The sequence below is a fragment of the Crotalus tigris genome, unplaced genomic scaffold, assembly GCF_016545835.1.
Source record: "Crotalus tigris isolate CLP2741 ecotype Arizona unplaced genomic scaffold, ASM1654583v1 scf7180000017568.12009008, whole genome shotgun sequence".
Classification (NCBI taxonomy): Eukaryota; Metazoa; Chordata; class Lepidosauria; order Squamata; family Viperidae; genus Crotalus; species Crotalus tigris.
The window spans coordinates 7090828-7115638 of NW_024096478.1; the positions used below are offsets into that span (position 1 = coordinate 7090828).

The window sequence follows — 24811 nt, forward strand, 5'->3', positions numbered from 1 at the left end:
TAAGAGCTCAGAGAAAGGCAACCACACGAGTGCCATGCTTAGTGACTGCAGTGACTTATGACCAAAATTCCAAGCTCAATTGTGGTCATAAATCAAGGACTACATGCACTTTTACCTATTCTACTATGAACTCCCTCCCCAAGATATAAATATTGTAATACTCATTTTATGTACCGTTAACTCTTTCTTCTGCCTAACATGATCTCAACCAGTCTCCAACTCCAGCCTGTGTCTTCTTGCTCCAATATAATCTTCTTCCCCTACATCATGGGTGTCAAACTCGTCACGTGACGTGTCGTGACTTTTTGCATTTCGGCAATGGGGTGAAACCAGCCTATGGGCCGCCAGTTTGACACCCCTGCCCTACATGATCCCCTTCCGTTTGCAACTCCACTGGTGGAAACACATTTCTTCCTTCTCTTCACCTCTATCCATATGATTCTATCCCATTAACAATTAAGCACTCTCTTTCCCCATTTCATGCACACTCCTATAAGATAGAGATTTCTTGATTAATTCATGGCAACTGAGGATTTTTTTTGTCGTAATCTACTAGGAGAATATCTGCTACCACTATTACTTACAACTTAGGTGAGATCAATTAACTTGTTTTATTCTGGTTTTCAATAAATTCAAATATTTAAGTAACACATCTCTGAACAGTTAGCTATACACATAAAATGCTGCTTTAAAAAAGTAGAACAGGAAATTTCAACCAAGTGAAATTTGTAAACTGGGGAAAAACCTTTCCTCTTTTCAAATCCCAAATTACTTCTGAATTTAGAATGAATGCAAAGAAAAGACTTTTCTTTAAGAGTTCAGAGAAAGAGGATACTATTATTAGATAACTAGATTATTATTTCAGTAGTCTGAAATCAAATGCAGGCGTATTGCTTTTAAAACTTTTAAATAAAAAAACGTTCCTTAAATAGGTCTGACTAGGCATGAAATTAAGTATAATTGTATATTTTGAAGGGTTATTGCTGGCTATCCCTGTCATAACCAATTCTCCCTTAATTTTTTTTTCCTACAATGAATACTGAAAATAATGACAAGAAAATGAGCTGGAAATACTTCATGTTAATGTCTGCATTTAACCCCGTCAGTGGAAATTTTAATTTAAAATCTTGTCAATTTCTTTCACACTTCAACAAAACAGCTGAAATAAAATAATAATTTCCTTGCACTTAGTTCAAAGAGCTATGGGAATAGGCTCAAGAGAGAGTGCGCATTTGTATGTTCGTTTTAGCTTCATCTTTTTAAAAAAATGGCTACAAATTTTCAATCTACTTTTCTTACTTTTGTTCAGGAGGCATTAGGACACCATTTGTATACTGCTCAATATTTACTAATTAGAATTATTGAACTGCTTGTGGTTGAATCAAGTCCTCTTGCTTGCAGAACAGCTGTTGACAAATTATAATTGTATAGTAGATTATTATCCTTACTTCTGGAACAGCTTGAAGGTTATTCCACTACACACTGTAGTGGTATTTTATTAGTTTCTGTATCTCTTCTCATCCTGATATCATTGCATCATATTAGCCTTTTTTTACAGTTTGGATGCTTGCAAGCATTCAATAAACTACACATTTACTGATGTCTCAATAATTTCAGTAAGGAAACAATCCTTTTTCTGTTGATTCAAAAACATATAAGATTGGATTGTTGTGAATATGATCACATAGTTCAACCAACAATGATTCCTTCAAGATTATTTGCATACTTTTCTATTTTCTTCTTATACATTTTATCCAATACTTTCCTTATGATCTTTGTTTTGCTGATAGACTGTATCCTGCCAAAGAGATTATATTGTATCAACGACATGTTCTCATCCATAAGAAAAAGAGACTTTGCTGCATTAAAAAAACACTTGCTATAATCTATTATCATAAATTTATCTATGCCTATTTGTGGATAGTAGACTTTTATTCTTCTTTTTCCAGCTAAACGTCTTTCTTTCTTTTCTTGACATAATTCATGTAATTGAAACATTATTAATCAGGTAATTCTAAAATGGTAGGCACTGATGATATGATTGAAAATGGTGTGTGTAGTCAGTTATCAGAGTCCTGTATAGATTCTCCTAAATAAAAAAAAAGTATCATTAGTACTGTGCTCTTTTAATAATATTCTTTGTTACATACACTAACGTGTCCTTATAAAAGGAATATATATCTTTTTATTTCAATTACATAAAAATGGAAATACTGATTGGTTTTATTTATACATAATTCAAAAATTTAAACCAACCACAAAACAGAGAAAAGTATTATGACAATAGTATTTACTGACCTGAAGATCTTGCATGTGTAGACTTGATTCGTTTTGCTTTCAGTTATTTTCAGAGAGGATCTAGCTTCGGGGCATTTCATTTGGATACTCAGGGCTTGCATTTCTTTGGTTACATTGTTTGCATTTTGTGTGCTTGCCCATCTTATTTACAGATATAGAAACATAATTAACATATTCCCAAATGTGATCCATTTGCTGCCTGCTGCCATAGAAAGTTCTTTCTTTTATTATTTTGTCCATAAATCTCAAACAGAGCTATAATTAAAATTAGAAACAGATTTCCCCCCCCCAGAACATGGGGATAATTTCAGTTGAATTTGTTTACTTTCCATTTCTCTCCCTAACCCTTATACTGTATATACATATATTTGATGTATTCTGTCTAAATTTAACCCACCCTCCTAAATCCTCTGATCATTGCCTTTCTTGTATTTTACTGAGAGGGTTGAAAGATTTGACTGTTTGTGCATGAACATGAGGACTCATCTCCCTGATGTACTGTTAATTACAATATTCAGAGAATACAGACTATCATCATGCTGAAGCTATGTCCTATTTTTTTTAAAGAAGTACCCTAATTTTACTTAATTATATAATAATGTACATGCTACTTCCTAAGATTGTCTGTGGCTCACAATAGCACATTAATATCAAAATAATAAAATTGATGTCGTTTATATGGGGCGGGGGGAAGAATATATTCAAGGAAAACATTTACCCTGGGGGGGGGGGTTTGCCTCCAAAGAAACCCATACCAAAGCCGCATCTAAACTGGCCCAATGCAAAACGTAATAGAAAATTTCTTCCTTAAAATGTTAGGTCCAGATTTTTGGATCATACTATGTTCCCTTCACCAAGCCAGCTTATTCTGAAGAGGGGGTTAATGAGGGAGCAGAAGATGCAGTGGTTAAAATGACCCAACATACCCAAAGAAATGATATGAAAACAAGGACACTTGGTTTAAAGTTAGTAGTCAAATCTTCCAAGGACGTCCGTTCTTTAAATACTAAATAGCCAAATAAGTGTTTGTAATGACCTCCTTGAGCTAACACGTATCACCAGCGGGATCCAAATTAGTGTTTATCATTTTTGGTCTGTAACGTCACTTGGTTCTTGGCTACTAACCTTTCAGGTTATTCTTGGATTTGTCAGTTTGCTTGCCTGTGGGAGTTTGGGTTTGCTGCCCCTGCCCACTGGAAGAGGCTGCCTGCTGTGCGGCTTTCTGCTTTAACATTGTCCAGTCAAATGTGTAGTCGTATTGATGATTCAGGGTCCTACAGAGGGTAAAATTTAAAAAGTAAGAAAACCACCACTAAAATCTAATACTTGAATTGCTGTTGAATAAGCAGGTTTCACTGGCATTCAAAATGAGACATTTTGTAAAACATTGAACATTATGCAGTGCTGTGGTTAATAATTAAAATCCGTTTGCAGCAACTTTCAAAGTCCTCTGGTAATTATTTAGAAGTATAGAGGCTTTGGCTCAAGTTGAAAGAGTCCCATGCGTAAAGTGTAAAGCCCTTCAAACCGGTTAATAGGGGAAAGGGAAATATTGATCTTCATCCCCACTTCTCTTTTTTTTTAGTTGAACCCTGCACTAAGTGCACTAAGGGCGTGGATACACTTCTAGCCAAGCTAACCACGTGAATGATAAATTGTTGTTAAAACTGTTCTCTTCGAATATTCACAAAGTATCCTACAAAACCAACCTGAAAAGGATACGGAATAGCTGCCTCAGATACATATAATCAGGAGCTTCTTCAAAGCGCAGGCCACGGCAGTAGTTCAGGTACATTGCAAATTCTGCAGGAAATCCCTGTGAACAAAAGAAATCGAAGCAAGAGTTAGAGGCAGATTTCCCACAATTTTTATATCTAGAAATTCAGTTCTATAGCATTTTGTTTTAAGAAAATGGAAAGTAACAGAAAAAGGAAAGAAAAAGTGATACAAAGCTAAAGATAATTATTATTATTAATAATAATAATACAGTTGGAAGGGAGATCATCCACTCCAACCCTCTGCTTAGGCAGGAAACCCTATACCATTTCAAACAAATGGTTGTCCAGTCTCGTCTTGAAAACTTCCAGTGTTGGAACATTCACCGCTTCTGGAGGCAGGTTGTTCCACTGGTTAATTGTTCTAACTGTCAGGAAATTTCTCCTTAGTTCTAGCTTGCTTCTCTCTTTGGTTAGTTTCCATCCGTTGCTTCTTGCCTGCCTTCAAGTGCTTTGGAGAATAGCTTGACTCCCTCTTCTTTGTGGCAACCCCGGAGATATTGGAACACTGCTATCATGTCCCCCCTCGTCCTTTTCTTCATTAAACTAGACATACCCAATTCCAGCAACCGTTCTTTATATGTTTTAGCTTCCAGTCCCCTAATCATCGTTGTTGCTCTTCTCTATACTCTTTTCTAGAGTTTCAACATCTTTTTTACATCATGGTGACCAAAACTGAATGCAGTATTACAAGTGTGACCTTACCAAGGCATTATAAAGTGGTATTAACACCTTATGTCAGGGGTGTCAAACTGCCGGCCCATGGGCCGGATGCGTCATCCAAAAGCCACACCCACCCAATTGCCGGCAATGGCAAAACCCTCCTGATATGTTGTGCGACGTCACATGACGTCGCGAGTTTGACATGTCTGCCTTACGTGATCTTGATTCTATCCCTCTATTAATATAGCCTAGCACTGTGGTGGCTTTTTTGGCAGCTGTAGCACGTTGCTGGCTCATATTTAAGTGATTGTCCACTAGAACTTCGAGATCCCTCTCATAGTTACTACTATTGAGCAAGGTACCCCCTATACTGTACCTGTGCATTTGGTTTTTCTTGCTTAAATGTAGAGCCTTGTTTTTTTCACCAGTGAATTTCATTTTGTTAGATAGCGCCCAATGTTCAAGTCTGTCAAGATCCTTCTGTATTTTAAGCCTATCTTTTGGAGTGTTGACTATTCTTGCCAGCTTGTATTGTCTGCAAATATGATGACTTCCCCATCTATCCCCTCATCCAAATCATTGATGAAGATGTTGAAAAGTACTGGGCCCAGAACAGAGCCCTAAAATCATTGGCTTATTTACAAAATAAAATATGATTCATTATCAAAGACAAATTTTTTAAAACAGTTTGTACCTTACACAAAACTTCAACAGGAGTAGACATCTTCTTTTCACTAATCTTTTCGTATTTCTGCTTCTTTGTTGCAGCCTGTAAAAAATATGGATAAATATAAATAGAACAATGCTACTTTCTTTATTATCATAGGTCTAAAAGAAATTGCCAAGTTCCAGAATTCACTATAAAGAGAATAAAAATATTTCTTACAAGCTTTAAAGTGTCAATTACTGCAGCCTAATTAGTTCATGATAGGAGTATATTATATGGCTGCTTCTAATATTTTTCCTAGACAGTCAGATTTTGAGTAAATATAGAAATCTCATAAAGCTCTTGGTATTAGATTGCAACTGATAGCTTAACATTTCCAGTACAAATTGCTTTGTACCATCAATATACTCAAAATTTGAATTCATCTGAATTATATAACCTCTTGCAAAAGTACAAATAGATTTCTATCTCTCTCACATACATTTGTACATTATGTCAATGAGTGTAAATGAATGTGCGTCTATGCACGCACATCTCTTATTTTTTAAATCCCTATCCACAATCCTGAAGGTGGAGAGGCTGCAGTACTTTGAGCAAGGCTTCAAGATAACCAAAGTTCTCTGGATAGGGCAGACTTTCCAATAACTTCTCTGAATCATTATTCAAACTGCACATTGTCCTTTAACGCAGGGGTCCCCAACCTATGGTCCGCGGCCCAGTACCGGGCTGTGGCCTTTTGGCCACCAGCCTCTCCCACTCGTGATAGTGCTGCTGTGCAGGCACTAGAAGCCCCATTTGCGCATGCATGCAGGCTGCGTGGACGCCAGCATGCCACAGGAATGTGCAGCCTGCTTGTGTATACACACGCACGTTAGCACCACTGTGCACACACCCGTACATTTCCCTGCTCCTCCCTTTCCTTCCAGGCCGCCAGCTGGAAAGGTTGGGGAGCTCTGCTTTAAGCCTATCTCATTCTTAATGTCTTTCTCTGAGGATGTTTCAACTGTAAAATATTTGTCAGAAATAAACACTGGAGGGAGAAAAGCAGCAGCCTGATCATATTCTGTTTATACTTATGTATAGTTTCATGTGGCATATCATGCCAGAGATTCTATCTATTTCATAGTATCTGAATTACAAATATACAATATTGTGCTTGTCCATCCAATATTTTAGTACATACAACTCTGTATGAAGTTTTTACCATACCTTTAATCCTTGCCACGGCAGGCTGGTTCTGTTAAAGTACATCAATACATATCCTAATGACTCCATATCATCACGACGACTGAGGAAAAAAGTTTTATATGCTTATTCACAAATTGAATAGCGTCATTTCTCAGGCCTCAACTGGTTATGAACATGAACTGTCAGTAAAATGCGCAATATACTGATATACAACAGTAATAAATAAGATTTACCAAATTTATTTGGAAAACTATAATTATGCATTTGTTATTTCTTGTTTTCCTTAGAGATGATATAGCAATACATTTCAAATTTTAGCAAACTGATTAACTATTACAGAAAACCGCATACAAGTTTTCCTGACATATCCCAAGTTTTTATTTTGCTATTTTTCTCCTTATCAAATGTTAAATTCCTAATTTTATTTTATCTTAGGATGAAGTATTGAGAGAATAAAATAATATTCAAGCAATTTTTGTAATATACATATTTATATGCAAAAACAAATATTAATTTTGATTTTAATGACTGCTGAAATTCTTTTCCCTTATTTGCCAATCATTTTCTATTTTGGTCAAGAACCAAAGCTACACGAGCTCCATTCAGCCCCATATCTATCTTGATAATACGAGAGCAATTCGGAAATAAACCTCTGTTTGGCTATCAATGACAGACACTCGCATATACAGAACTTTTATTATACACATTAGAAAACTGCAACATTACATTACTTTTCAACATAGTCACCATTCAAATTGAGGCACTTGTCATAACGTCTTACAAGATTTGAAATTCCTTAGTAGTAGTCGCTTGGTGGCAAATCAGGGCTACATGAGGGGTGATAAAAGTTCTAGGGTGCATCTAGCGATGTATGGGCAAGCATTATCGTGAACCAACGTCACATCGGAAGTGGTGCCAAAGAAAACCCCGCCAAATGTGAAGATACCAAAGGAGTATTTGTAGTGAAGTTCACGGAGCGTGATTCGACCATCAATTCAGAAGTCTACTGTGAAACATTACGAAAATTCAGACGTGCCATCCATAACAAGCGTTGGGGCATGCTGACTTCTGATATGGTGTTGGTTCACGATAATGCTCGCCGGCACACCGCTAGACATACCCAAGAACTTCTGAAGCAGTTCCGTTGGGATGTTTTTGCTCACGCCCCCCCCCCCCGTAGCCCAGATTTGGTGCTGAGTGACTACTATTAAGGAATTTCAAACCTTGTAAGACGCTATGACAAGTGTCTCAATTTGAATGGCGATTATGTTGAAAAGTAATGTAATGTTGTAGTTTTCTGATGTGTATAATAAAAGTTCTCTATATGCGAGTATCTATCATTGATAACCAAACGGAGCTTTATTTCCGAATTGCCCTCGTAATACAATAGTAAGATCATGGAAGCACAAAAACTGTGTACACATAAAAGCAAAGCACTAACAGCAAAACAATTATGAACTATTCTGATTCTTATTCTACACAAAATATAACTGAAAACATTCAAAAGTTAAATTTAACTGTGAACTTTGAAACTTTATAATAAAAATATTGATTCCAGAAATAATATAACTTTTATGTTTGATGACTGATACCACTAGTATAATGCCAACAAAGGCATCAGAAAACATGTTAAGTCCAATATACCAGTTGAATAGTACTATGTTAAAAGAAGTTGAATACAATTAAAAAATTACAAAGTATCACCAAAATGAAGGAAACGGTATTATTGATAAAATATGATGCACATATTATGAAAAGTGTTTGAAAATACTTGGTCTGTTAAGAAAAAAGTTAACTTCACCTGAAGTACTATATTTCAGGGCTTAAAATCTTATTAGATATAAACTAATGCCATATGCACCAAAAATAAATTATTATTTTAAAAACAACAATCTCTTAAGAGGATAAGAACAAAGAAATCTTTTAAGGTCTTTAAGAAATCATTTTAACTTGAAAACATTTGCTATTTCTGATGCAAAGTGTTTCCACTTTTATTTAACACTAGAGTTTTGTAGGAACCATCTAAGGCAGTGGTTCTCAACCTTTCTAATGCCGTGACCCCATAATACAGTTCCCCATGTTGTGGTGACCCCCAACCACTTATACATCACCGGGTGCCAGGGGCGTGGCTAAAGAAAAGGGGGAAAAAATGGCGGACAGCCTTGTTTGGCGACCCCCGTGAAATGGTCGTTTGACCCCAAATGGGGTCCCGACCCACAGGCTGAGAACCACTGATCTAAGGATAGTTTTATGTCAGATATTCACTCTGCTGTTAGTCAGTTATATCAAATGACTTTACTTGTTAAGGCAACACATAGGTATAAGATGGTTAGATAAAATGTATTTGTCATAGATATTTTGGTGTCTATAAGCTACACAATGCAAATATTTGCGCTAATGTAAGAACATTTAAATTAATTTTTGGTCATAACTATTCAAGATCCAAAATATTATGGCACAAGTAGGAAATGTGTAGATTACTAAATTATAATCTCAGCATCTTTATCTCTACAATTAGAAATAATTCAGAAATTTCTAGAGCTTACAGTAATTGCTTGGACACTTACCTCTGTTCAATGCCAAGATGTGCATTAATGCTTGCATATCTAGCTGTACCAGTGAGATTTTTGTCTTCTCTATATGGTATGTGTTGCCTTGTTCTGTTGTCCCGGTACTTTTTGGCCAACCCAAAGTCAATAAGGAATAACTTTAAAATAGATAAAATAGATTCAAATTTCCAGATGGCATTTGGAAATATCATCGGAACTTTTAAATTTATACTTAATAGATAACTGAGATCAACAAAATTAAATTCAATTATATTTAAAGGCAAAGGAAACAAAATCACAACTCTTAATTATTACTTGAAAAATAAAATATAAAATGGACCTAACCTTTCTCATCTACTTAGGAAAAAACAAATAAAATTATTCCAAGTGAGTTTTACTGCAAAAACTGTTGATTGTATTACTTTCTTATGGACGTTCTATATGTTGACAAGCCTCTAAAGAGATTGTAGGGACTGGAGAAAATTAAAGTATTGTAAAACAAATAATTGAATAAAGCTAGGCCACATAAATTTTAATATTTTCATATTATATATGTGACAAAAAAGGGAAAAGGGCCAATTTTATGAAACTGTTTTCATTTCTCAAGTAATTTTGCTTTTCTGCCACTTACTGCTATAATTTTTTCCCACTATGCTGAAGCATTCTTTCATATTCATCAAATATCTAAATAGCTGAATTGAAGATCAAATTGACACAAGATAATTTATTTTATATTTTACTAATTAAAGTACCATCAAATTTAACTAAAATGTTCAGTTACAAATAATCTGGGAGTTGTTATATGTGGCAGATTAAAAGTATAAGAAGTAAGTTGTCTAATTAAAAAACAATTTTTAAGAGTTTAGTATAGTCCATTTTAGGAAGTGTGCTAAAACTCCTAGTAATTCCTGTACATTTTTTTGCCAAATCTTACAGGCAATACAGAAAAAGAGATTTAAAAAAAAAAAAAAAAAAAAGAGAGAGAGAGAGAGAGAGAGAAAAAAGTTTTCTAAAATAAAAGCATAAAATAATTGACTAAATTTTAGAAAACAATTGAAAACAATCATTTAATAGATGTTCGGGTTACTAGTGCCTTTAAGGAACATTTTATTATAAAGTTATTTAATAAGCAAGCAAGTAAATAAAGAAATAATAAAAATAAAGAAATAGTTGTTGGGCCTTTACAATTTGCCAGGTTGAAGAAGTTTAGACTCAATGAGAGAGGAAGACAAACAGTATTTAAAGCAGGGTCAACAAGCATCATCACACACTAACATTTTCTAACAGAACTAATTTTTAAAAATACATTTAGAAAATTAAAGAATGATTAACATTTACTGAGATCTCGAGCACAAAAACTGATTGGATATCCGATGAGATTTTGCTCAATCTTAAAAAGATCAGTGAGTGCTATCCTAGTGTGTTGCAGGCGTAATACTGTTGACTCCTGATTTAAAGTTAACTGAACACTTGCGTTTATGTTATAAGGTAAATGTAAATGGATGATACTTAACCATCTATGATTGATGACCTGAAAACAATACAAAACACAGAATACCTAGTTGATTCAAATAAGTAAACTGTATAAAGTTGAAATATTAGTAGGTTAATTAGTATTTCCTTTACTAGCACAAGGCAGAAAAGAGATTATTTTTTTTTATTGTAAAAGTAGTTGACATTAATTTTATAATTTACAGAGATTTATTTTCTTTTTCTCTCTGATTTGGACAAATGGAAGATATAGGTACTCTTATAAAACACTGGGCAAAATAATTATTTCAGATGAACAAGAATGGCTATTTTTTTTAGGAATTTTGAAATGTTTCTGATCATCTGCAATACACCTTCACTAACAGAGTATCTTAAAACATTATATAAAAGCCATTTTGGAATGCTATGGGATCAAGTTTTTAAAAGATTAATTTATCAGATTTCAACTGTTAGGTATTTTATTTAACGGCTAAGGGTAGATTACGGCAAGGAAATATATTCTTACAATCTCAAAACACCAAAGCCATGCTTCATTACTGGGAACAATGCTAGGAAGCAAAGTTACCTAGCACCATAATAACACTCCCTCTTAAATTGCTTTGGTTGAGAAGTGAGCACATTACTTTTGAGATTAGATATAATACTATTCACTCAATAAACCACACTTCCCCAAGCTACTAACTTCAAATCTTCCTAATTTACTCTCCCCTCATGAATGCCTGCATGACTCTTGCTGATTTAGTTTCAGAGTAATTAAGGAAATCCAGTCAGAACTGGAATGATGGACCGGAAAGGGAAACTCAATGATTCCAATCTGAAACTGGCAAGATACTTCTGCTGCTTCCGCTGGAATAATAAAGGTTATTTGTGCTTTTCTATTCTCCAAGACAGCACATTTTAACACAAAAAGGATATTGTTCTTCATTGCACAAAATATATCTATTTTATATTTAGGTAAATCAATTTTAGAACAAAAAGTACCACTCCCCTGTTAATTAGCATAGGACACAGTTTTCAGACTGGCCCAATTATTATGTGGTATTAAAACATTTCTGGCATGACCTGATCGAGCCAAATAGTTCTGAATAACTCATTGAGTCTCCATATTTACCCTTCTTCTCCCCTGCCTCATATCCATACAATAAAGGACTTCAGCCAACTTTATTTTTTTTTAAAGTTTTTTTTTTCCCTTCAGTTTCAATTTTTCACAAAACCATTTTATTAAATACAAATTAATGATCGTGCATGAAAATAAACCATGATTAAGCAACCCAGTTTAAACAGCTGACATTTAATCTCTTGTTCTTCTGTAAATAGCCAACTCCTGTGACAATTGAGATCAGTCTCCTAGCATTCTCCTCCTCTGCAGAAATCTATATTATGAAATCCTAAAACCCACCCTGGGACTATATATTGAAGTTTGAACAAGTTCCAATGTTATAAATTAAATAGATAACATAATTTGAGCCACAATATAGCATAAAAAAATGCTGCATATAGTGAAAACTATTCCAATTGCCACATTTCTAAATTCATGGGCCCAAAGTATTATAATAAAATTCATGTTTAATAAATAGGCAGACATTTAAGGCGCTAAGAACTGATTAACTAAAATACGGTAAATTTTTAATGAGATACAATTACCTTAGTTACTTGATCTATACTAAAAAGTTCTATTAAAATGTACTGCTGGAAACAAAGCATGTTCTTTGGAAAAAGTATAGTAGGTCTTGATTCTCCACATCCAAAATGCATTTCCCCCCAAACATCTTAATCATTTTAATGAAGAGGGAAACAAATCTCATCAAGACCTACTACCAGACCATGCACACATAGGCATTTCTAATTCTTCACAATACGTTCTATATCCTCCTTGTCGTATTTCAGAACACAGAGCTACTCTTCTAGGATTAATACAAAGTTCGGACAGTTATCCTTAATCATATTAACATGGATAAAAGAACCTTTTATCTTAGACAGGAGCTTAGTAATGTTACATGTTTGCCAAGTATGTCTGAATAATGCCAACATAAGGTGCTTTTTGCACACCTACATGTTTTCCGAAATAAAATAAAAATGCATATGAGTTGGGATTGAGGTTGGAATAGAGACAGTTCAGACCTGGTTTAATCCTGAGAAAGATGGGTCCTGAGAAGTACTAACAGTCATGCTTCTTTTCCTCTTCCCCACTGGAGATTCTAAACACTGAACAAACAATAGAGGGTGGCAGTGCATCAAACAGTATTGCTTACATTGCAACAATGGCTGGCGCAGACAGGCAACACCGAGGCATTAGAGAAAGAATAGGGTAGCCAAATGCCATCCTTCTTCCACCAAGCACTACAGTTTTCCAAAGGAGATCACGTGACACAGAAAAAATTTAGATGTGGCAAGATAAATTTGAGCATGCCACTTTAAAATGACACTGCCTTGAACAGGGATAGCAATGGCAATATTTGGCTTAATAAAAAGGAATTTTGGCATTTACATATATACTGCCCTTCCCCCAAACAACATGTGGGAAATAAATCTTCAGTAAGGAAGAGGTAGAAGGCATTTAGTCACCTTAAGTTCACTTTCATAAGCATGCAGGGCTTTTTGTAGGAGAGGCTCAAAGAAGATCTTATATTAGGAGTAAGACAATTCCTAAGACATAACATTTTAAAATAAATGTTTAGAAATAAAAGCATTCCAATTTTATTGTCTATATTTTAGTTTATTATGAACATAATTTACTGGAACACGATTAACAAAACAGCCTCACCAACTGTAAATACCATGTCTTAAAACAATGGATATGTGATACAAAATTCATCTGAATTTTTGCTAAAGGAAGAAAATTTTAACCCATGTCAATATTTAAAGGAACTGCTGATTTCACACTTTTAAAGCTTTAAATTCTGTGTGGATTAAACAAAGGGGGTTATAATGTTATCTATAGGATTACTTGTAATATCAAACAAATGTCTAAAATTTAATGCTTGTCACTCTATTTAAATGGCTACTAGGACTGAAAAATGTGGTCCTTTTTTTACATCATCTAATGTGACTCTAATAAAGTCACTTAACAAAGCACAACATTTTTCAGTCCACATTTCCACATCACAAGAAAAAAATAAATAAAGTGTTGCAATGCCAGCTCAATATAACTGTCAAAGAATATGGAGACATGGCCCAAAAAGAGAAGAAATATCAAATCAAGACTGGTTTATTTTTTTTTCTAGTTATACTTCCAGTTCTTGTCAGAAAATTAAAGGACTGCATTAAAGAAACAAGAATATGAAATTTAGAGATAAAGTTCAATAGAAATAGACTGACAGTGTCTTTTAAATTTGACTTTTGCAATTTCTTCTCACCCCAACTCCCCAAAGTTGTTTAATGCTTCACTGAACGCCTTTAAAGCAGAATTCAACAGGTGGTTGTTGGTTTGATTTTGCCCTAAAGTAATGGCTCCAAGTTGGCATTCATACAGGCAAACAAAGGTAACATTTTATAGCTAAAAATATCGAAAAGGTAAACACTGATGGCTTATGAAGAACCAATCTGTATGGGAATGTTGCTGCCAATATAGATTCGTTTCACATACATTTCCCCAAACTTAAGAATTTCTATTTAACAGCATGCTTAAATGCATTGCCAATGCTGCCTGTCTGCTCGAGCTCAATGTACAGTATAGCAACGATTACTCTCGCAAGCTAGCCAAGAATATTTCCAATCAAAAGTTTCAAAAGAAAACATGCATTTCCAGCTCAATTTCTATCAACCCCTTCTACCCACACTTAAAATCCAATAAAATATTAAAATTCAAGAAGCAAATGTTAACCTATACCTGCCCATAAACTGCATTCTGAACTTCCACAGGCTTGTGAATGCACAGGACACAGTTGAATAAATAAAGCTACAGTGTTACAAGCCAATATTTCTTTAGAAGTTGATTCTACCCAATTAAAAATCTAGGTAACTGGAAGTCAAGAATCCACCATGCTAATAAATACAGCAAACAATAAAAATCAGTTTATGGCAAGCTGTGCTACTGTAATTCATTGGTTTTGAATAATAGGATATTAAATAGAAGGAACTTGAGTATGGAAAGAAAGATAGGTTAAATAACATACTGATTTGCTTAACTAAGGTCTGCACAAAGGCAGAGATCATATGATTTTCCTGCAGGAGTATGACTGAAAATCTTGTCTTTTGATAAATACTATAGCTAACTCAAGCAGCACAACTTTTCAATAAACTGTATTTTATTTTAACTTTTTTCATGCAAAAAAAGTGTTAAGACTAACCTTATTACAGTGACGTCCGATACCCATTAGAAAGTTATCTGGTTTAATGTCTCTGTGTATAAAATTCTTTGTATGCACATATTCAATTCTACTGATCATCTGTAAACAAGAAGAAAATTGGTCAAATTTAAAAGCATTTCACGTATTATTTTAATACTAATCTGTTCTATAATTCAAAAATATTTGCATCAATCTTATTACCTGAAAATAATCTAAACCAGTTAACCTACTCAATGTTTTGTAAATAAATGCTTTTCATTGTTAGATAATGAGAAAAGGAACACTATCTTATGGAACTATCATCAACACCCCTAAAAGTGGAGATTACCATATTGCCTAAGCAAATTAAAGGATCAGTGCACCTCAACATCTGGCTGAATGTCTATATGCTAGCCTAATGCCTGCCTGTGGAAAACAGTCTTCCCACAAAAATCAGTTATTTTCACCCTGGGCATCTTGCAAAAACCATCTGTCTAGAATTGTATCAGATGTCTGAGCCTGATGCTACAAAGGAACCTTGTTGTAGAGCATGGCTTTTCAACCTTTTCACCGATTGTACCACTTTTAGAATATGGCAACATTCGAGTACCACCAGTCACCTAGCGAGGTGTCAAAAATTTGATGACCAAAAAAAAAAAAATTGGAAAAAGTGATAAAGTACAGGTAGTCCTTGACTTACAACAGTTTGCTTAGTGACTGTTCAAAGTTACAACGGCACTGAAAAAAGTGACTTATGACCATTTTTCACACTTATGACCTTTGCAGCATCCCCAGAGTCATGTGATTTACATTTCGATGCTTGGCAACTGATTCATATTTATGATGGTCACATTGTTCCAGGGTCAAGTGATCGCCTTTTGCAACCTTCTGACAAGCAACGTTAATGGGGGAAACCAGATTCACTTAACAACCATGTTACTAATTTAATCTCTCTCTCCCTCTTTCTCTCTCCCTCTCCCCCCCATTTCTCTATCCCTCTCCCTTTCTTTCTCTCTCCTCCCTATCTCCCTTTCTTTCTTCCTCCCGCGGGGGGGGGGGGGGAGGAAGGTGACGCTGCGTACCACTGGTTGAAAAGCCCTGTTGTAGAGGAAGTTTATTGCTGCTTACCTCAATGTGAAAGTTATGTTGGAACAGGGATGGGGCAGATATGTTAATGTAGGTAACTACTAGTTCTATCAGAGCCTAGTATCATGAGTTCCATTAGGCAGGTACAGGACAAATTAAGACTGGGAAATGGCTTGGATGTGTGCACACTCAAAGTAATACTTAGTAGGAAAAGGTACAGGAAGAACTTAAACATGTATTGGATTCGGAGCTTCTTTTCAGATTACCATCTATCCAAAGAGATCAAGGTGACAATGAAGACAACTCCTCTAAAGAAAACATCCAGCTCTTCAGTGTCATATCTGTTGTTGCTGACGCATTTATTATCCAGAACTGAATTTTGTTCAAAGCACTGATTTGGCATATATTATTGAGACAGAAGAGGAATATATTAGCTGACAGAGAGGGATTCATGGGATAGGACTGGTGGGCAGAAGACAGGCATGATGTGTAGCAAGGATAAACAAGTCTTTTTGCCATCTCTGATGATGACTGCAGCAAATGAATAGTGCAGTTTCCTACCACTTTGAAATGGAAAACCCAAGTTTTCAAACTCCTCTCAATATTCTGCCTCATGAGCATAAGCAATGTAACTCCATCCATTTCATGGCCCTCAACTGTCCCAATGTTTTGTTATTATGGATTCTTTGTGGTTTGTAAATATAGCGATTTAAACAAAGTATACCTAAATCTTGCCTCTTGTGGTTTAGCAAATCAATCAGGGCATATCCTAATGCCAAACTTCAAGAGGGACTTATTCTTGCCTAAAACATGCACTTCCTGGACAATCTTTGGCAACAGATTCTGGATTATTTAAATTGGAAATTGAATTCTTAACCATTCAATTCCAGGAAGCATTCTGTACCCTTGAAACATATCTGATTCCAATAATGTGATAGATGAGAACAAGCTGAAATTAAATCAATACAAGATAGAGATAACGTTGATAAACAGGAAACTTGACTCAGTGATTAAAAATTAGTCTATTTAAGATGGAACTGCACTCCCACTTGAAGTCTATAATCTAAGAATTCTCCTTGATCTTTAGGTGTCACTGGATACAGAATTAAGGGTGTCAGCCTTTCAAGGTAGTTCTGACAAGAAACACAAACCAAGAATACCAACATTACCTTTTTCTGTAAGGTTATAGTATCAGAATCTTACAGTTTGGAAAGCACTTCTACCCTTTTACTTTTACTTACTAGGGCGGGTCCCTTCTAAGAGTCTTTGCCTGTCCTCTTTCCTTCTATGGGCTGAGACATCTTTTGCATGACACTTCTCAAGACTGTGCCTTTTTCTCCTGTCTCTCAAAGATTATTCTCACAGAACATGACAAAAGTTCATTTTCACAATTACAATTGCTAGGCTAACTTTGACCCCACTTGATTTTTTTTTTTTTTGGTTGTGTTTACCATCTTTTATTTGGCAGTTAAGACACATAAAAGCATTTTGGCACAGCATGTGTACAATATATATATAGTTAATGGACTCCTAACCAGCCAAGTGAGATATAAAAAGGAACAAGACAAGGCTATCTCTTGTCCCCTATTTATCTACATTTATTAGTGACTGTAAACCGCTTATATTTATTTGCACAAAACAGGAAAAAAAATGAACTTACGATTTATGGCTTTGACATTAGAAAAAATAGACAATAGAAAAAACAGAGCTTTTTTTTGTAACCACTGAGTAAGGTAATTTTGTAATTGTACTTATATTTGCTGTAAAGAAAATCAGAAGCTACTTCTATTTCTTTCCATTCTTTCTTTTTGCACTTTTCTCTTTTCTTTCATTTATATTCTTTCATTTCATTATATAATTTTATCTTTTCAAAACTCTTTAAAACTTTTATAAACGTAAGAGATATAGCATAGAAATATTGCAACTACTCTTCTTTTGAATTTAAGATTTAGGATAAAGACAATTAATAATGCTAAATATGAAATAATATACTCCATATTGCATAATTTGGGCTACAAATCTTGTGGTTATTCAGCAGGTGATCTCCCATTCTCATTATTGTTTTTTTTCATTCTATCTGGCTCAAATACTCACTGGTGTGCTGATATTATAAAGTCAGCAAACTTTATGTGTATTTGAAAACACAAAGCAAACTGCATTTTAGGGAACTTCTGGTACTCCTCACCCAAGCAGAGTATTTACACAATTTACATACCTGGTCTGCTAACATAAGTACTGTTTTCATTGTGAACCTTCGAGAACAGAAGTTGAAGAGATCTTCAAGACTAGGTCCAAGAAGATCCATTACTAGAACATTGTAATCTTTTTCTTGACCATACCACCTGCAAAGAAATAAAAATCATCATTAGTGTTAACCTAAATACAACTGAGTAGCATTAATTTGTTAAAGGTGACTTCAAATAATAAAATACAGTGTAGTTTTCTTATAGCGTAGAATATGGTTCCCAATGGCATATAGTGTAACTGACCCGTATTAAATATCCACACTATCTAGCATCTAATTATTAATATAATTTTCCTTATTCCTTTTTTGGCTTTTATCCCTATAAGCAGTAATTAGTCTCAATCATCTGGATAATTCAATTAGCTTACAGATAATCTAATTTTAAAATTTTACTTTAAAGGTAACGTCAAAATAGGCAAAAAGGTATTTTGTAGTCAGGAGGCTGACTACAATTCCTTTAGATGTCTATTCCAAGTTCTTCAGTTGTTTTGGGGCTCTTTCAACAATTACCAAACTTGGAATATTAACACAGAATTGTGTAACACTAATATTTGCTGCAACTAAGTCATGATGTGAAACTACTTACAGTAAGAGAAATTACTACACATTCAAACTTATAGAAACAAATGGTTGCTGGAAATCACACACTGAATATAAAATTTTCCACTTTATGTTTGTATTTTCAAGTTGAGCAAAAATACATCTTCAAAAGTAAGGTCCGTACTGCTCCACTCCGCTACAAAAGGGATGGACAATACATAGTGCTATATATAGTGGGAGTTTGCAACTACAACTGTTCATTATTGCAGGATAACAAAGGTCCCACTACTCTACCAATTTAAAATAAATTCTGAAAAATGGCAAATAGTAATAGTGGTAGAATCTGCAAAAGTGAAATATTTTTAGAGCGAAATAGAATTATTTTAAATTAGGATGTAAAAAATAACAACCCCAAGCCCTTAAATGGACTAGCAGGAAGTAAAACAAGGTTTCCTAGTTCAAGTCCATCATTAAATGTATACTATAAAGATTGCACAAAATCAGTACAGTATTCTTTGATCATCAAAAATTCTTTGAGAGGTCCTTGATGGTCTCTGAACTTGGTTGTTATCTTGCAGACATTTCATTACCCAAACCATGCAACATCATCAGGGCACAATTCAAATTTCTTTTGAATATGAAAAAAAAAATAGCCATAAATGATCAGGCTCAAATCATTGTTATGTTGGACATGTTATACAAAGAGCTAGCTTTACTGAAGTCTACAGTGCTGGGAAAGATGAAAAAGAAAAGAGGATGCCCACAGCAAAGTAGATGGATTTAGAGTCAGTGGCAATGGGTACACGATTGTAAGATCTGAAGAACCAAGTTGGAGACAGATTGTCCTGGAGAGAAAAACTATTCATTATGATGAATATAGCGGTATGTATATATATATATATATATATATATATATATATATATATATATTCATCTTAACTTGTCTCTTTAGGATAAGAAGTTTTATACAGAAAAGAGAAATATTAATAAGTAAAATCAATCAGAGGCATGAAATAAAGAAAAGGGGACATGGCTAAAACCAACATAATTCATTATACCTCTTCATACTTTACTAATTATTCCTGCTACTATTATACTCATACATCATCTCACAGAAACAAAAATGGATTCTAAAAAAATTGACATGCTACTGCTAACCTAAATGGAATATAATAGAAGAAAAATGTGATTTTTAAAAAAAAATATGGAAAATTTCTTCCAAAGGAAATTGCCTCTAATAGGGAAAAATGCAAATTTGGGGAAATATAATAAATCTTAAAAATTAAAATAATACATTTTCTCATTTAGAATGAACCTGGTATTTTAAAATGCTACTTTATGATTTTGCCTCTCCCAAATGTTTTCAAATAAACCATGAATAAACAATATTAGGCAATTGCAATTTACTGTAAAGAAACAAATCACAAAAATCCATATACACTGTATATACTGAACAGAAATGAAAGAATGGATGCAAAATTAATCAATGCTATGAAAATGCTGAAAATGTTAAAGGTGCAATGCAATTAGTATAACTAGAAAAACATTAAAGCACAAATGTGATTTGCTTTTAGAATACAATACCTGTGCAGTTTATTCAACATGTGTGCATCTATGTTTGATAAAAGAAAGAGATATTGTTCCCATACAAAAAGGAAAAGTAGTAAGAGTAACAAAAGTAGAAAATATTGAATGAAATTAGCTTATTTAGTATGCCTGGGAAAATATTTGGGCAGTATTCTAATTGAAAGGTATAAGGAGCAGTGATGAACACAACTTGTGAAATGCAGTAAGGCTTCATATCAGGCTTGTATTTGCTCTTCAAAAGTTCACAGAGAAATATATAGATTGAGATAGTTTGTACATCTGTGGATTTACAGAAGAAACATAGTAAAATGAATATATAATCTTTGTGCAAACATGGGATTGAAGGCTGGCTTTTGAACAGTATAAAACCAGCTCACAATAGTGTGAACTGCTTGCCAAATTCTGATCACGGAAGTGCTGTAACAGTTGGAACTTTGAGGACCAGTCCCTTTGTTCAGTGACATCTATCTTTGAACTGTTGTTGAATAAGTAGTTGTCACTCAAGGACCATCTATATAGAAAAACTGATCACAATAACATAAAAACTGTGCATGAAGGCTGTAATTTTTGGTTAATTACTGCTTCTGCTGTTTGCTCTGGATTGTTTTTTAAAAATATGGTTAAGATATAAAAACACTGGGGACATATAGGGTTCAACTTTATCCTAGCCACAGATACTCGGGAGAGTCAGAATGATTTCAGGTCAATCAATCTTTCAGACCAATCTATATATAAGATTACTATTATGAAGAAAAAATGGAGAAAACACGATATAAAATAAATGACTAAATATTTAGCTCAACAGGCTTAGAAATTCCCAAGATTTACAGTAATATGAGACATTCCCAGACTGAAGATCAGCAAAATTTCCCTCTGCACTAGCTAAATACGCCCCAACACTATAAAAATGAAGCACAGAATAACAGAAAATATCTGAATAGAAATATTCTATAATCTTTTGATCAAAAGACACAGAATTAGACTTTTTCAGCACTAGTACTTACTTAACTACATAGTAGAATACAATGTGTTTCAGGAAAATTCTTGTTTATAGAAATACAACAGTATTTTGATGGTTTAGTGAATGGGATGTAAAGTAGAAAACAAAGCAGAATATTCTGATCATGTCCTGTGAAGTCTGGCAGGCTCTCATCACCTAGCCGTCTACTAGTATTTAAGAGCCTGCAAGTAATTGGATAAAATGTGGCTGGAGTCCAGCAAAAGTGAATGTTGATATATGGAAAAATGTTTCCTTTTTGGGAAATAAGGAGTTTTTGTACTTTAGAGGTTTTAGAATCTTTAATTGTTGGTGTGAGCCATCTTGGGATTTGGCATATGAAATGGGCAGTGACATACGTTTTTTTAAATAAATAAACCCTGTAATTCAGAATTCCTAAGCAATGGTATAGTTGTTAAAGCTCTCTTACTGTCAGATTTTCTAGGGTCCAATTTTTCCAAGTGCATCCTAAAAATGTGACATAAATAATGATCTTTTCCAACTTCATTTACTGTATCATCCTCTGCCCCCAACTATTCATTATTACACATGCCTCATCTACAAAAGTGGATTAATTAGATAAAGGGGTTTTAGAGATAAAAAGATTACATTTTGAATTCTTTAATCATACAAACTATGAGAAGTGTTCCACCTTTCAGCTATGAAAAGTAGAAGAGGTAGACTGGATTGAAGCAGGAGATTGTTAAAAATGTGGACACAATACACTGTTACTTTGATTGGTTGAATTATATCTTATGATGCTAACAGGATTTACTTACTGCTGGTTGGCGGAATTGTTCTGGATTATCATTGAAAAATCCCAGAAAATGAATGAAAGTAAATGCTGTTCTATGAAGAAATGTAGATTTGACTCAAAGAAGGGGGACAAAAAAGTTGGGTTATTGCATAAAAGATATTTGAGTCTTAGGAAAGTAGAAAACATGAATTAGGGCCAGTTCAGTGGCTATACTGACTGTTAGGTACAGATGTGATTACATTATCTATGAATTTTATTATTTGGATTTGTATGGTTTCAACTGATGTATTGTTTTACTGTTTTTAATTATTTGTAAGCCACCAAGAATCTTTATTAGGATGGATAGCTATGTAAATTTGATTGACAGATGATACACAGGAAGATAGGCAGATAGCTCACTAGGCAAAATGGGCATTTAATTTTACTAAATAGATGATAGATAGATAGATAGATAGATAGATAGATAGATAGATAGATAGATAGATAGATGGATGGATGGATAAGATAGACAGACAGAGATCATTAGTTAGATATTTCAATTGGCTTGGAAATCCAGCTAATTGGGACAATTTACAATTTCATAAATATTGATAAAGCAAATAAACAGTAATGCCCTAGGATTTATTTAACTGTTCTTCTGTCTTCTCCAGATTCATAAATGAAATTTCAGAGATCTTGGACAAGGATTTTGTTGTTTGTATGGCTGACACTGTTTTTTCAGAGAATTCTCTGCATTCTAAGTATGTCAGGCATGTATCATAGCATCTATGCAAAAACAAGTTTTATACTAAATTTCAACAAACTTCATTTAATCTTAGACTATGCAAGTGGACAGATAAGGTCTACAAAAGTTCAATCTACACACGTGGGCATCTTAAAAGATCTGCAGTATTTTCTGTGCTTTGCCAACATTTACAGATAATTTTGCAGTGACTACATAGCTGCTAACTCAAATACTGAAAAAGGGTTGCCAATGCAAGTGGTCTATTCAAAAGCTTTGGTGAAGTGTGAAGATTTATCTTGCACCTTTTACTTGAAACTTCTGGTTGAATGGAATTATATTTTCAATAGAATTGCTGGCAATAAAGCAATGTTTCCATAAAGGAGACATTTCACACAGGAGGCAACCTATCCAGGATAGGTGCAGACAGGTCACAAGAAATCTGATCATCTACAGTAGGAGTCCCCAACCCCCGGGGGTTCAGATGGATATTTTCTATGCCCTACAGACTGATTCCTCTCCTTTTTCTGTGACTGAAGGTTTTACAATTTTTATGTTCCTTTTCCCCTCAGGGAGATATATTGCAATTATATCACAAAAGTGAGTCTACAGGATATGGTGGGGGATGGGAACTATTCAGAACATTACATCTTCTATTCAAAAGATTTTAAAGACACCTGTGATGTCTGTTACCAAACCAAGTACTGACTGGCCAGTTAGTTTCAACCACTCCATCATTTGCAGAACCACAGATTCATTATTGATATTCTAGAAGTGCCAAGATTTGAAGGTAATGGACCTGTTTAGTAATATGGCCAATTTTGTTCCATATAAACAGTACCGTACCAACTGCTGTAGACATTGCAAAAGCCTTTCTAGGCCTCATTTTTGATATACAGTTAACAACCCTCATAATAGCAATACAAAGGCAAAAAGATAGTTTTGGAAGCCTTCCAATATTCAATCAAATTTGCTTATTCCTAGTTATGAAAAGGATTGTCACTTATGGTAATTTAATGTCAACATTTTTCAATTTAAAACTTTTACATTCCAAATATTTAATCAACATTATCAGACAATAATAACAAAATTCATTAATCTATATTAACAAATGTACAATTCTACTACACTACAGTATATAATGGCAACCAAAACAAAGTTAGACATTACACCCTTCAGCATATATATCACATTTCATTTTTATTTAGGTATAAATGCATGCCATTTTGCTATAAAATTATTAGTCACTAGGTACTGAATGGATCTTTCTTACTTTTTGCAGATGTTACCATGTTCTTATAAAAAAATCAGTCAAAGTACTTTGAAAGCTCACTTTCTCAAATATATACAATCTTGTTTTTAGATTTAATTTTGATGTTTTTCTTATTAACTAAAATTGTAGTTTTCTAATCCTTATTTAAGTTTGCATTCTCAATTATCTTGGTCAATCAACTCCTAATGTAGACCTGTCAACTTAGTCTTTTTGGCAACATGAAAATGCCAATGTCATCTTTGGGCTGGGGGGGTTACTTCTCTATTTTAGCTTACAGCACAAATATTTCCTCTTGCCAAAATGCTAGTCTCTGAATTACAACATAAACAATGTTCAGGGTATCAGAGGAATATTTCAAGAAAAAGGACAGTTTCAGAAAAGGTTTCATATATATGGTGTTATGTGTTTTCTTAATTATACTCTTTTACATACAAAATGCACAAACTTATTTTGTACTAAATAGGGACCAAAACATTAAGATCTGCAAAAAAAAAAATGTTGCATCATGGAGAGAGGTACTATTCAGAGTTCCTGCTAGCCATTCCAGGATGTTCCAGCCTATATCCCATTCATTCTAATTTATATTTCCTATGTGCTAACTCTAGCATCCTGTGGTAACCAAAAATGCTCAGTTTTCATTTAATGACAAATGTTCTGATTGGTGCTTAAAAAGCAATGACAATGCAGTTTTATCTGGGCACTATAT

At 34.1% G+C, this 24811-nt stretch overlaps 1 protein-coding gene across 5 annotated transcripts in view; it reads right to left on the reverse strand.

The window, feature by feature from the left end:
- CSNK1A1 (casein kinase 1 alpha 1) overlaps positions 1–24811 on the reverse strand; it is a 37717-nt gene that overhangs the window by 6166 nt on the left and 6740 nt on the right. The window contains exons 3-11 of one of the 5 annotated variants that reach the window (XM_039352696.1): positions 18201–18327; positions 14921–15019; positions 12753–12836; positions 9159–9298; positions 6613–6691; positions 5431–5505; positions 4008–4114; positions 3424–3572; positions 1018–2089 (exon numbers count right to left, since the gene is read on the reverse strand). In XM_039352696.1, the coding sequence (XP_039208630.1) occupies positions 2061–2089; positions 3424–3572; positions 4008–4114; positions 5431–5505; positions 6613–6691; positions 9159–9298; positions 12753–12836; positions 14921–15019; positions 18201–18327 (889 nt within the window). In that variant the 3' untranslated portion in view covers positions 1018–2060. Of the gene's footprint in view, positions 1–1017; positions 2090–3418; positions 3573–4007; positions 4115–5430; positions 5506–6612; positions 6692–9158; positions 9299–12752; positions 12837–14920; positions 15020–18200; positions 18328–24811 lie in introns of those variants that run through there. The other 4 variants (XM_039352721.1, XM_039352703.1, XM_039352730.1 and 1 more) reach the window with 4 other exon arrangements.